This window comes from Cicer arietinum, chromosome 4 (assembly GCF_000331145.2).
Source record: "Cicer arietinum cultivar CDC Frontier isolate Library 1 chromosome 4, Cicar.CDCFrontier_v2.0, whole genome shotgun sequence".
In the NCBI taxonomy this organism is placed as follows: Eukaryota; Viridiplantae; Streptophyta; class Magnoliopsida; order Fabales; family Fabaceae; genus Cicer; species Cicer arietinum.
Genome location: NC_021163.2, coordinates 7,409,829 through 7,424,481, shown reverse-complemented (window position 1 = coordinate 7,424,481; position 14,653 = coordinate 7,409,829). Strand labels below are relative to the sequence as shown.

At 26.0% G+C, this 14,653-nt stretch overlaps 2 protein-coding genes across 2 annotated transcripts; both read right to left on the bottom strand.

Annotated features, from left to right (window-relative positions):
- Nucleotides 1–2,281: 2,281 nt before the first annotated feature.
- Nucleotides 2,282–3,908, bottom strand: LOC101514014 (protein SEED AND ROOT HAIR PROTECTIVE PROTEIN-like). Its single transcript, XM_004495879.4, has 2 exons — nucleotides 3,651–3,908; nucleotides 2,282–2,858 (listed from the first exon to the last, which is right to left on the bottom strand). Exons 1-2 carry the CDS (start codon nucleotides 3,877–3,879, stop codon nucleotides 2,524–2,526), a joined length of 564 nt encoding a protein of 187 aa, XP_004495936.2. The 5' UTR covers nucleotides 3,880–3,908; the 3' UTR covers nucleotides 2,282–2,523.
- Nucleotides 3,909–6,035: 2,127 nt separating this feature from the next.
- On the bottom strand, nucleotides 6,036–9,190 carry LOC101495536 (uncharacterized). Its single transcript, XM_004495990.4, has 2 exons — nucleotides 7,711–9,190; nucleotides 6,036–6,663 (listed from the first exon to the last, which is right to left on the bottom strand). The coding sequence occupies exons 1-2, from the start codon at nucleotides 9,116–9,118 to the stop codon at nucleotides 6,329–6,331; spliced, it is 1,743 nt and encodes a 580-aa protein (XP_004496047.1). The 5' UTR covers nucleotides 9,119–9,190; the 3' UTR covers nucleotides 6,036–6,328.
- Nucleotides 9,191–14,653: the final 5,463 nt, after the last annotated feature.

The window sequence follows — 14,653 nt, the reverse complement described above, 5'->3', positions numbered from 1 at the left end:
TATATATATTATTATCCTTCCAAATTTGTACACATTCACACCAAAGAAAGTAATTCATTGAGATTGAACTTGACCAATATCATTGTTGGATAAAGTCCAAACTAGCCAATTATAATGACAACATTCTAAAAACCTTTAATTTTATCACAATCTTTTAACATATATATGCATAATGGTTTCTGGATATTCACAATAGCGCGTGTAAAGATTATTTGTAGAAATTCCTCTATAATGTATTTCATCATTGGTAAGCAGTTTATTGTTAGCTAGCTTCTAAAGAAAATTTCTATAGTAATTAGAGTCATTCCAACTCTAGAAATTATCAAAAATGGGATCAAAAGAGATTTTCATATTTTGCCGAGAATAGATAATCTCGTAAATACTCTTCAAGGTAAAATGATCATGTATAAAAATATTACGTTCTACCACTAGACAATTGTAAGACATCTAATAATTTATAAACGTTGATAATATATAACTAATATTTTAAGGTATCAACCTATACGAACTATGTATAAACCCAACTTCGTGGAACATAAGGTTTAATAACTATAATCCTACCACAAAAAGTATATTTATTTCTATTGATTAGAAATCATTTCTGTCTTTATTCGCTATATATAATTTTCAAGTGAAATCTAATTTAAAGTAACTTATATAATACATAATGGTCTAAACAATACTAAAAATATGTAGAACTATATAATAATAATTAGACACATTTCTTTATTAATTTAATTTGCAACAGTGCATATTAATAACTAATATTATTAGTATTTTTTTCGGAATAAATATCGAACCTATAATCTCTTTATCACTCATCCATGTTTAACCTAACGAAAATTAGAAAAATTTATTTGTAAACGGTTAAGGGCAATTTATTCAATTAAAAAAATTGATATATTGCATTCATGAATCTCAAAAGTATTATATAATTGATTTCTTAATTTTATCCTTAAAAGAACCTAGTCCAAGTTGCGAATCTCATCTAAGGAAGGTTCTTAAAAAGAATTGTATTTCTAATAGTTTTTAATTATCGATTATTTCTTTTTGAAATTGGATTTTCTATTTTTTTGGGTTCATATTAATTGAGTTTTTTTTTTAATTAAAACACTACTAATAGAGAAATAAATTAAAAATGAATTGATAAATATAATCCAATATTGCAAATGTAAACAATAAAAGAATAATATATATATATATATATATATATATATTGTTGTTGTTAAAAACGATGATTAACCAATAATATTTTTAGTTTATGTAAAGAAAATACATAACAATTGAAAATAGAACGAAGATTAATCATATAAAACGGAGAACGTTATTTGTTTTTTGACTAACATAATTAAAGTTTTTATATTAAAATGTAAACACACAATTGTTAACTCAGTTTAGAGATGAACTCTTATGTATAGGTGATTGGATCCGACTTCAAATTATCACTAATAATGAAATGAAAAATAATTACAATGTTTTTGCACTTGTGTGGTGCACTTTCTACAATCTGCAGCATGTCTTCTATTTTCTCTCTATTCTCTCTTTACCATCCTAACTTGTTTTGGCTTATATACAATTTGTTTATAATTTCGGAGTAAGTAGTTGCAACTAATTAACTGAAAACTAACTCTCTAAATAAATTTTATCTCCAATTATATTTTAATTGAGGACCATATTATATATATATATATATATAACAATAATAAATTTTAGAGGAAAATATGTTATACGGAGAATTAATTATTTTACAAGCAATAAGACTAACAAAAATTTACTATAAACTAATATTTTAATAGAATCAATAAGTCATACAGTAGAAAAAACTATAACTTTTTATAGATAATTGTGTGTGTATCACCAACAAAACATATAACTCGTGTGATGGATAATTAATTAGTACTACTATTGTTTTTAATTATAAGTATTGATTAAACAAAATTGTCTCTAAATATAAGCACACTTTTAATTTATTAAGTATATTTATTATTAATTTTTTTCAAACATATCTCTTATTAATTTTTATGTTTGAATATAATATAATTCATATATATCGTCTTACCTATAAAATATATTGAATTTCGATCATAATTTTTTAAATTATATATTTCAATATACTTCAATAATAAGATTATAAACATGATCTTGATTCAAACAAGTGAACCAAAATTTAGTATGTTAGTTTGAATAAGTGGTGTTAGTATAATTAAAGTTAGAAAAGATCAGTTTTTCTTCCATGAAGGATTACTGCATTTATGCCTTCAAGATATGGGTAGTTGATTGATTGAGATCAAACACTCTAAAATTCAACCTCGTTAATTTTAGTTGTAAAATAAAAATTACAATATAGTTTATTTATTTATTTGATCTCTATTGAACGGGTCCACAATCTTTGTTAAACGGTCCACGAGATTATGAGTGTATGAAATTAGGATCTCCTAATATAAGGGAATTGCAACTCCATCAAGCACGTAAAAAAACACGAAAGGACTCTCTAGCCGTAGATTTCAATCATGATGTAATTAATTAATACCCATTAGAGATTGATTTTGGTGGTGAGGTGAAAAGGAAAGGTCCCACGGTATACAAATTAATGTTATTATCATGGAGGAAGCGATAAGAATGAAGCTCAGCACCACTGATCCCTTTGTTAAAATCTGTGGGATAATTGCAGTTGTTCAAAGGAGAGGCATCAAGGAAAGCTTTGCACTCATTCAGCACACGTTTTTCTGTAACCTCAGATGGAGACAATGTTGCAAGGAAATAGCCTTTCTCATTGGTTGCATCACTTAAGAAAGAGAATGCTCTTGTTTCAAATCCAAATTCATCAGCTGCTTCGCATGTTATTCTTGTAACAGCACCTATATATATCAACATCAAAACAAGGTACACATCCAATAATTTTGTAGGTTAATTGGCTATGTTACATTACACTCTAATTCTTTATATTACTATTATAGTCAAAATATACTATTTTTTGTATACTAAAAAAATAAAAAATAGTTAAGTACAATTTATTTTAAATTTCATATAAAATATACGTTAAATTTATTAAGTTGTCTCTTTTAATGTCAAATGTTCAACTCTCGTGTTTCCAATGTATTAAATATTTATAAAATAAATGAAGACTATTATGAATAGTAATATCAAATGAAATTAATCAAAATTTATTAATTTTTTATTATAATAGGGACTAAAATTCAAAATGTTTTTTTTCTTCTTATAATAGGGACCAGACGAACTATACTACTATGTCCGTAATCAATTAAACGACTCTATTTGTGAAATATTTTTGTTTTTTTTTTTATAAAAACCATTTCAAATTTTTAAGTCTATTAATTATTATTTTTACCAAATATCTTTAATTATTTTATATTTTTTTATGTAACAAACTTTTAAAAAAAAAAAGCAATATATATTATGATGTGGAAGATAAATTTATTTCCTCTCCTAAAAAATAAACTTAAAAAGTACAACAACATACTACTATAATTAAAGACATTGGTAGTAATAATATTCTATAAAAATAGATATAATACATAGTCTGTACACTTTTAAGGATATGTATACCTTTAATTAGAACATGATTAGTTCTTTTTGTGTTCTAAAATATTAAAAGCATATATATATAATGAGATAAAAGAAAATATTACCTTCAAGTGGGATGAGTTTAGAGCCAGATTTGCAATAAACAAGGCCTTGAATGGCAATATTGTTGGAAATAAATTTTTCTTGAAAGTTTGATTTATTGGTCGCATCTTGTTTTTTGGTGCCATAGTCATCATCTCTTGAATAAGCAAAACCACCTGGTACCATCAGCAACAGGGATGTGACGAGAAGCGTGAAAGCCAGAAAGTGGATATTTGTTAAAGCCATTCTCATATCTCACGCTTGACTTCACAAATTAAAGAAACGGCTAGTTTATATAGAGCCAATTTCTTCAACAATGCACATTATTATGTACGTTACGTACGCCCCACAATAATAAATAATTAATTATAGGAAGTAGGATATGACATGGATGCACGATAAATACTTCAATTGCATGTCCGAAACAATTATTGGATTGCATCGCTACTACACGACACGTATTTTCAATCATGCAATAAAATATAAAGGTACACTAGCTGAACGAATTATAGAATCTTGGAGAAAGTATATTTTTGTTTTTTGTTTTCTTTTCATTTCTTTATTGTAATTAAGCTGTATTGTTTTATTCTTCTCTTTTAGTCTAACACATTGCTTCTATTTAGAAAGCAATCATATCTGTTTCAATATATATTAATGAATTAATTAGTTACATGCATTGTATGAAGTATGAACCTTGTCCTAGCTACCTTTCATTCAATTTTGCTCCCGCAGGATTGTGTTTCTAAATTACACAACCAAAAAATAACGAGGTGTGTTTGGGTTTTAGCCAAATCACATAGTTACCGCATGTAGCACGTTGGGTCTAAGAGAACGATATGAGAAACGCGTGGTCATTAGACTAAAGTCAGATAGATCTTTTTTATTATTTTTAAATAATACACTTTGTTCCCTAAAAAGATAGGCTAAACAAGTTTGGCCCAAACTCACCATATATTTTAGGCGGTATTTATAGGATACAATTAAAAATTAAGATTTTTTATACTGTTAAATTAAATATCAATAGCCTAATGATATATCATTTATGAGAGTATATTTGATTATATTTTAATTTAACATCGCTAAATTTTAAAATTTTACATGTTTATTCTATTTTAAATTAATTAATATTTATCTATTAGAATTATATAGAAAGATAATCAATTTTCTTCTCTATCTATTGTACCGTCTCTTTGTTGTTGTTCACTATCTTCCTCTTGCGTGAGGATGATAATGTATGGATAAACTAGTGCCGACAAAATAGGCTAGTTAAGATGGGTTGATTCAAATGTAAAGATTCAACTCTAAAGTTAAAGCAGATGATTTGGATTTCCGACTATTGGTACTTAACGTTAGTTAGTTAATTAGTTAAAGGTTTTAAGTCTCTAAAATTCATAAACTTCGTCTCTAAATATAAAATCGTTTTTAGAAATTTTTTTGTTCTATTTACAAGATCATTTTTTAATTTTTAATTACATTAATTTAAATTTATTTCAACAAATAATAAATATTACAATAAAAATATTAACTAATTTTCTCAATTGAAAAATATAATTGTATAAACAATGTTAATCGTCAACAATTTAATATTATTATTCGTTTTCTTTGTTTTCGTTATTTGATCAATAGAATCTTATATTTAAGAACAAATGTAGTAATAGTTAGAGATAAACATAATATTATTCCCATTGTCCCTAAATATTGGACTCTTTTATGTTTTTTACTTGTCAATTTTAATAAGATTCTTTTAAATTTTCAACTGCATTAATTATTCTCAATATCTCACAATATTTTTTTTTTGTCTTAAAATGTCTTGCAATATTAATTGACTCATTTACAATAAAAAATTGTTCCAAAGTAAATTTCCTTTTTTATTTTCAATGTACTTGTATCCAATTGTATGATTTAATTAATATTATTTACATCATTTCTTATGCAATATATTCATTTATGCGTTTATGATATTAAAAATGTATTAATATCTAACAAAGATAATTGATAAAAGTAATATTTATTCTCTTTCATTTATACATTTTTTTTAATATGCGTGAAATGATCAAATTACTAGATAATATAATATCTTTTATTTACCAATATACCCTCAAATATATTGTATCTTCTTTTCGTTATCTATAATAAATATTATAATGAAAATATCAACTTATTTTCTCTCTTAAAGAGTAAACTTGTAAAATCATATTAATTATCAACAAATTTATCATTAGATTTGTATGTTGTAGGTTTGATTCCTATTAATGTTATTATAGATAAGCAAATATAAATGTAAATCTCTTTATAAATGATCAATGATCAGTAAATTGTAAAGTATTCGTTACTTTAAATTGAGTCAACATCCCTTGCACTAAATTTATTATATATAAGGGGGGAAATTGTATATATACACTCAAATATGAAGAAATAAATAAAGTTTGGTTCATAACCTTGTTTTTCTTTGTATATCAATAAGCAATAACCAAACAAATTAACGAATTAAAACTTGACAAAAATCTCTTAAGGGAAGGAAGCTTCATACCATGATCAAGTCCTCCAACCAACGAATTATGAAATCCAACACTTAACAAAACATTAAAAAAAAAAAACACAAATTAACAAAATAAACCATCATTCATCAACTTTGTAAACATCCACATTCGATCTCAATTATTTCTTTGGCAAACCAATGAATGTCTTATAGAAGCTGTTTTCAATAACCGTTAGGGGCTTGTTTAGGTTGCGTGGTGTAGAAGAAAGCTGGCACAGAGTACAATCTAATCTTGTTGTTTTGAATGAGACGATAAGAAGAAAGAGGAGCACCACTAATCCCATTATTCACATCGCTTGGAACTTTACATGTATCTAATGGAGAACTCTCCAAATATGCTTTGCATTCATTAATCTTCAATTCAGATCCTTGCTCCTCAAGTGACAATGAAGTATAGAAATAACCTTTACTATCTGTTACATCACTTAATGCTGATATAGGACCTGTCTCATATCCAAGTTCATTCACACATCCACATGTAACTCTTGCCACAGCCCCTGCACCCATCACACATGAATAATAATTAATAATAAATAAATACTATAAAATGGCACCTAAAATATATATTAGCTAAATATTATATTTCAATAACCAAGTGTATGATTTGCCTAAATCATTTAAAAAGTTTTCAAATCTTGTTTTTATATATTGATTTTTAAATAACATTTTGGTAGATTACTTGGTTTCAATTTCTGACCTGTATGGGCCTAGCTGTGTATAAACCATAAGAAATGTTGAAAAAAATATAGCTAGTTGTTTTATTAATTTATTTTTGACTAAAATACACTTTGGGATTTCGAGTTTTAAAATCTACAATTTGGCCCATATAGTTTCAAAATTATAATATTAGCCCATTAACTTTAACTCTTCTGCAAATGAATGGTCACTTAATTTTAATTCGATCAATACCAATGTGGCCTTATTTATTTACTTTTTAATGATTGCGTGAATTTCTTTTAAAAAAAAATTAGCAACAAATTTTTTTAAAAAAATTCCTTACTCATTTTTAAAATTATTTTCAAAAAAATTGTTAGATCTGAACATAAACACAAAATAAAATAGTATGGTTAAAAGTGAATTTTTACCTTTTTTTTTTAAATTATTGCGATTCTTTGAGGAAAAAAATAAAGGTGTACAATGAATCAATAATTATATCTTGTAGTCATTTTAATTAATAAGCAGAGCTACTAACTTTTTAAAGAAAAAATTAAAATAAAAAAATGAGCTAACAATAATTATAAAAAAAGAGTTGGCAATTTTAAAAAAAAAAATGAGCAGGGAATTTTATTTTTAAAAAAATTAAGTTGGTTATTTTTTTTAAAATAAGTCTCTGTAATCATAAAAAGAAAAAAAAAATTATGTGAGAATTGACAAAGTCAAAATCAAGGGGGTCAATCATTTGCAAAAGAGATTAAAGTTAAAGGACTAAAATAGCAATTTTAAAATTAAATGAACCAAAAAATCATCATATTTTAAAACTTACGAGTTCAAAAGTGCATGTTAGCCTTTATTTTCCTTTATATTAGAACAATAAAAAAAATTACCTTTAATTGGATAATAATTGGAACCAGATTTACACAAAATTTCTCCTTGAATACCAATGATCTTAGGAATTTCATTGTATAATTTTGTGGGGTTTGGTTTGTAAACTACTTCGGATTTGGATTTACCAATCTTTGGTGTTGGACCATACCCATAATTTGTTGTGGGTTTGGGAACTTCATATAATGGTTTTGTGGGGTTTTGTTCATAAACTGTTTCTGATTTGGATTTCTCAATTTTTGGTGTTGGACTATATTCATAGTCCGTTTTGGATTTTGGAACTTCATAATTTGGTTTTGTGGGAGTTAGTTCATAAACTGCTTCTGACTTTGGTTTCTCAATTTTTGGTACTGGACCATACCCATAATCTGTTTTGGGTTTTGGAACTTCATAGTTTGGTTTTGTGGGGTTTGGTTCATAAACTGCTTGTGTCTTGGGTTTCTCAATTTTTGGTATTGGACCATACCCATAATATGTTTTGGATTTTGGAACTTCGTAGTTTGGTTTTGTGGGGTTTGGTTCATAAACTGCTTCTGATTTGGGTTTCTCAATTTTTGGTATTGTATCAGATCCATAATTTGTTTGGGGTTTTGGAACTTCATAGTTTGGTTTTGTGGGGTTTGATTCATAAACTGTTTCTGACTTGGGTTTTTCAATTTTTGGTATTGGACCATACCCATAATCTGTTTTGGGTTTTGGAACTTTATAGTTTGGTTTTGTGGGGTTTGGTTCATAAACTGCTTCTGACTTGGGTTTCTCAAATTTTGGTACTGTATCAGATCCATAATTTGTTTGGGGTTTAGGAACTTCATAGTTTGGTTTTGTGGGGTTTTGTTCATAAACTGCTTCTGACTTGGGTTTCTCTATTTTTGGTAATGGACTATACCCATAATCTGTTTTGGGTTTTGGAACTTCGTAGTTTGGTTTTGTGGGGTTTGGTTCATAAACTGCTTCTGACTTGGGCTTTTCAATATTTTGTACTGGACCATACCTATAATCTGTTTTGGATTTTGGAATTTCAGAGTTTAGTTTATAATCTGCTTCGGGTTTGGATTTCTCAATCTTCGGAGCCGAATCATATCCATAATCCGTTTTGGGTTTGTTAATTTCATAATTTGGTTTTGTGGGATAATATGTTTCGGGATTGGGTTTCTTAACCTTTGGAGTTGAATCATATCGATAATTTAATTTGGGTTTGGTAAGTTTATAATCTGGTTTTGTGAGGTGTGAATTGTAATCTACTTCGGGTTTAGATTTCTCAATATTTGGTGATGGGCCATACGCAAAATTAGTTTTGGGTTCCGGCTTCTCAATGTTTGGTGTCGGCCCATAGGCATAATCAGTTGCGTAGGCAATGGCAATCAACGCAAAAAGGAAAGAGGTGACAAAGATGGATCTATGAGAAAGCATAGTAAACTAGTTTCTTTGTAATGTTTTGGGAAAGTAGTAGCGAAAAAATGCTTAAAAGTAGTGGTGATGTACCAATGCACCAATACAATGGCTATTTATAACGCATTATGGAATTTGGGGAGAAAAAATAATATGTGGGTGATTGGATAGAGCAACATAATTGGTTCCACGTTGTTGGTTATGAATTATAAAACTATTGGTTAATATAAGGAGGTAGGTGAGTCTTTCCATGTGCAGGTTGTAGAACGTGATTGCACCATATTTGATTTGTAGTGTGTTTCCTTTCAAGAAAAGATTACGCACCACTATGTTCAACTGGGTCACCTACCTAGTGGAGAACATGTCTTGTTCTAAAATAATACACACTTAGCATTCTTTCAGATTCATAAAGGAAAGGGAAAAAAAATCGAATGGGATTCATCAAGCCGGTACTTGAGGCTTAAAACGAATTATTACATGAGAATATTTTTAAATTAATAATAACATTTTTTAGAAATATTATATATATTTTCCCTTTATAAAATTTAGAATTAAATAAATTTTTATTCTTATAAATATATTTTATTTCATTTTCAGCTTATTTAGAATTTTTCTTTGAACAATTGTCACTTAAATATTTTCTATCAATTTTAATCTCTATTTTTAAGTCAATCTATGTGTATTATTTGAATTTTTGAATGATTTTTTGCAAATATGTTTAGAATATAACAAAAAAATTGCCTATAAAATTTAGATTCTTTTAACAAAAGATGAGTTAAATATGAATGTTTTAAAGTTAAAGTATTTTTAAAAAATTATATTAATTCATCTTTTGTTTAAAAATTTTAAATTTTTGTGGAAGAGATTCTTATAATATTTTAAACATTCATATAAAAATTTAGACAATACACATGAATTCATTTAAAAATAGGGATTAAAATTATTGACGAATAATTTTTGATGAAAATTTTAGAAAGACTAGAAACAAAAAAAAAATGTTATATTTATAGATATCAAAAAGTTATTTAACCCTAAAATTTATATTTAATTTCAATATAATTTTTAATATTGATATAAACTTTTTGTTGTATATATAAATTGTGATGAGAATAAATAATGTAGTATATTTACCAACAAGTAAGAATATATAAATAAAAACAGAAATTATATTGACATCCTGGTGAGTTTTCTTTGAATGATACTTGTACTCTCTCTAATTTTGAAAACACATATATTTTCTCTATACTGACTAAAAAAATTGCATCAAACTTTTTCTTTACCACACTTACTTCTACTCGTGATTTACTATATAACACAATTAAAATTTTTAATTTAATTTCCATAGCTATAATCATACATATAATATTTATAATTTAAAATATATGATTATATTTCTAATTGCATTTATGAAAGTGTTATTCTAGTGATAAATGACACGTAGAAATATAAGTGTAACAAAAAAAAATTAATAAACTGGAGAGAGGTGATTGTATTTAAATAATTATATATGTATAAAACATATTATTACTAAATTTTCTTGGAAATATATATATATCAAATATTTGACAAAATAAGATGTTGGTATGTTATTGATTATCAAATGCGTATTAAGCACATAATATGATTATATTTAGGTTTAATTACAATTTTGATTCATTTATTTGTATCAATTCACGAAATTGGTCCCCTTATTTTAAAAATTGTCAGTTTTGCTCACTCTTTCATATTTTTTATTAAAAAATAACGATTTGTCATATTTTAAATAATGTAATATCTATGATATAGAACCAGCTAGATATATTAATTATTCATATGTCATTAATTAAATTACAAATACAAAAAATTTATAAAATTGAAAGTTAAGTTTTTACGGTGTTTTATTTTAATTTTATGAATGTTAATCATCTTACATTATTGTATTATATATCACGTTATTTAAAACATATCAAGTTACAATTTTTTAGTCAAAAAATTATAAGAATTGACTAAAATTATTAACTTTTAAAATAAGAGAATCAATTTTATAAATAATTAAAATAAAATCATTAAAACTACAATTAAACTTAATATTTAATTATTTATCACTATCTTATAATATTTTTATTCAATTTTATATTTTATCATATTTCACCTAACAAATAGACTTTAAGTTAATTATTTTAACAACTTTTAACATGTGTCAAGCTTACAAGCATGCCAAGTCATAATCACATTCTATCACCAATGTACTTTCAGCTTAAAATATCTTTCAGCAAACTAATCGAACTAAGAATTATTAACATACAACCCATATGTTATACAAGGTCCAAACCCAACCGGTTCCTAACTACGTTGTTCCTCAAAAAAAATAACAAAGTTGTTAACCATCGTACTTATGCAGTGGTTACGGCCATCAATTTCATAGTTAAATAAAAGGACAGTTGAGATGAGAGAAGGGAACTCGTGATAGATTTTTCGCGGCAATCTCGGTAAAGAAAATGATATTAACTTTTTTTATTGTTTTATTTTGGTATAGCGGACTTATGTATTTATTTTAGTATGCAATATGGACCTTAAACTACATCTATCAAAATTGCGAATTTTGTTGTAATTTAAAACAAAATATGAACTTTAACGGATGAAGAATAAAAAAATGTAATTTATTTTGTAATTAACCAAAAACAATTGTGAAACTTATATATATATATATATATATATATAAAGTCAAAAGTAACTATTGAGTAAAAAAGGAAATGTGTAATATAACAAACTATTAAAATTAAAATAACTATCTCATTTCGTTGGATGAAAATTAAATTAATTTATAATATCATAAAACTTATGAAAATACAAAAAGTGTTAAATCAGTATTTTGTTAGTCTTTAAAGTTCTCTAGTTGACCTTATATATAAATAAATTTTGATGTATTAAGTTAGTCCTTTATTGGTCTTAGAATAACTTATTAAGTGTTATTTAACATTTTTAACAATTAAGTTAGTTTTTCATATACTTATTGGATTTTATATATTTAATCTTTTACACGAGTTTTTAATTCGTCTTCTAAGTACTTATTAGATCTTTTATTGATTTTTCAAATACTTGTTAGTAGAGATTAATATAGAGTTAATTTGCCTCGTTTAGCATGATCTACATAAATCTACACATTAAATAGATTATGTTGTCCCGTCTGCAAATATTAACGAGTTGTAATCCATTTGGTATATAAATATCTAATGTATGTGTATTGGTATGGGGCTCTTTCCCCCAAAAAGAAAAAAAGAAAAAAACAATTACAATACAAATGTCTAATAACTTTTTAAAAGAAAATAAATGTAGAAAAATTATAAGAGACAACTAGCAAATTTTATCATATATTCTTCTAATAGCAATCATATGTAAATTGGTAGCAATTTTTTATCGATCACTGTTAGATTTAGCATAAGAGACTAAACTCTTAAAATTCAAATAGGAATATATTCGGTGAACCAAACTTATGAAGAAAAACAAAAATGTTAATACTTGAATGAAATAAAATTTAGGGTGAGAGAATTGTGCTCCAGTTCAAGGTAGGAAATACCTCAAGATCATTGAACACTTACAGATGAATTTATATTTGTCTCCCTTTAATGATATTTACAAGTAGTTGTCTTTTTTACCATTAGAGTTACATTAAAGTAATACCTCATACTAATAAAACAAAAATATATTAAAACCTTTATTTATACAATTTTATTTGATTTTAAAAAATAAATCTAAAATTTAATCTGATCCAAACATATTTCGTAAAAGAAGATCCAAACACGTATAATAATATTTAATTTTATACAATTTTTGGTTCTATTTATAATTTTATTTAGATCAACTTAAATGTGAGCATTCATCATGTGAATACACCTTCCTCCATCTAATAATATATTTATATATTTAGAAATATAAAGATGGTTGAATTTAAATACATATGCATTCTCCTTTTTGTTTTAATTACTATAATATTTTTCTTGGTAAACAAACTACCAGTAAACTGCCATCACGATAAAGGTTTAAACAAGTGCAAATGAGATAATTTGTTCATGTCCTGTTCAAATTTGCGGCTCCATTGCTATTTTTTTATAAAATAAATTGTAAAATATTACCATTACGCCATTAATGAAAATTATCCGTTCTCCGTATGTTTTCAATTTTAAAAAAATGGAGAATTAAAAAGGAAAACTATTTAAAGCTCTTTCTATTTTTTAGTTTTTAAAATAGAAAATTAAAAGTAGTTTCTAAAATTAATATTTCAAACAAGTTTTTTAATTTTTAATGTTTTGAAAAGAAAATCAAACAGGCCCTAAGTGCCTGCATTAGTTTACATTCAACCAGGTTGATCCGCGAATTAAAAAAGAATATCGATTTTACAATTTTTGAATGCAATATTGCTACAAAGTGTCTACACATGTTTTGGGAAGCATCTAGTGCGATACTTTGTATCATTATTATATAATTTCTTGCATGAAGCACCCATTTACATTAGATGATGAGATTTAAGGAGCAGAAAATTCAAAAATTAAAAGACTTATTTTTTTAACGTTAAAAATTTGTTCATTTATAGAGAAACCAAATGATATAAATTAACTTGACATAAATTATTTTGGAGTATTCTTCGTCTACACATTAAGGTAGTCAGTTTTAGAAGTTAAATTAACTAATTACGATAACACAAATTTAAGAGATAAAGTTTATTCCGTCTCTACATTCTCATGATCAAATCAAAATCTTCTACGTATGCTTCATGGCAAAGAGAAATAAGAGAGTTAACATGCTTAAGTTATATTTAATTAAAAATCATTTTATTGACTTCTATAATCATGATTGACTATAACCGATTTGTCCAATGTTAAGGGTGGTTGCTGCCACTATATGTAAAGTATCAATAACTTTTACTCTACTTAATGTTTTTTTTTTCAAACCTATTTAATGATAAAAAGATAATACATCTAAAATATCTTTCATTTAACTTAACATCTTTTTTTTCATTTCCGACGACTCGATTTATTAGTTATAAAAGATAATTTAGACAACCGACGACCCGATTTATTTTTTATATGAATTCTAATGTATTGAATATTTATTTAAATGTGTAATTTAATTTTACTTGTAATTCATTTTGGATGGAGATTTTTTTTTTTGGACAGATTTTCGGATGGAGTACATTACAAATGTTAATAATTTCATTGGTTTATGAATACTGTGGGTTGGGCTTATGCATCATTTGTACTCCACAGAAACCCAAACACATCGAAAAATTTCCCTTGTACCCCCACACTTTGCCTTGTACCCCCAAAAAAATTCAAAAATGACAAAACTACCCTCAATTTTTTTCACCATTTTGTAAATGACTATTATACCGGAAATGTAAATATTTTTTTCACCATTTTGTCACAAACCCAGCCGTAAAACAGATTTCCGGTAAGTGGCAGTTTTCCGGTAACTACCGGAATACTTGAAACAAGATTTCCGGTACAGAGTAATGTACCGGAAATGTTAAAACTGAGTTTTCCGGTACAGAGTATAGTACCGGAAATGTTTAAACTGACT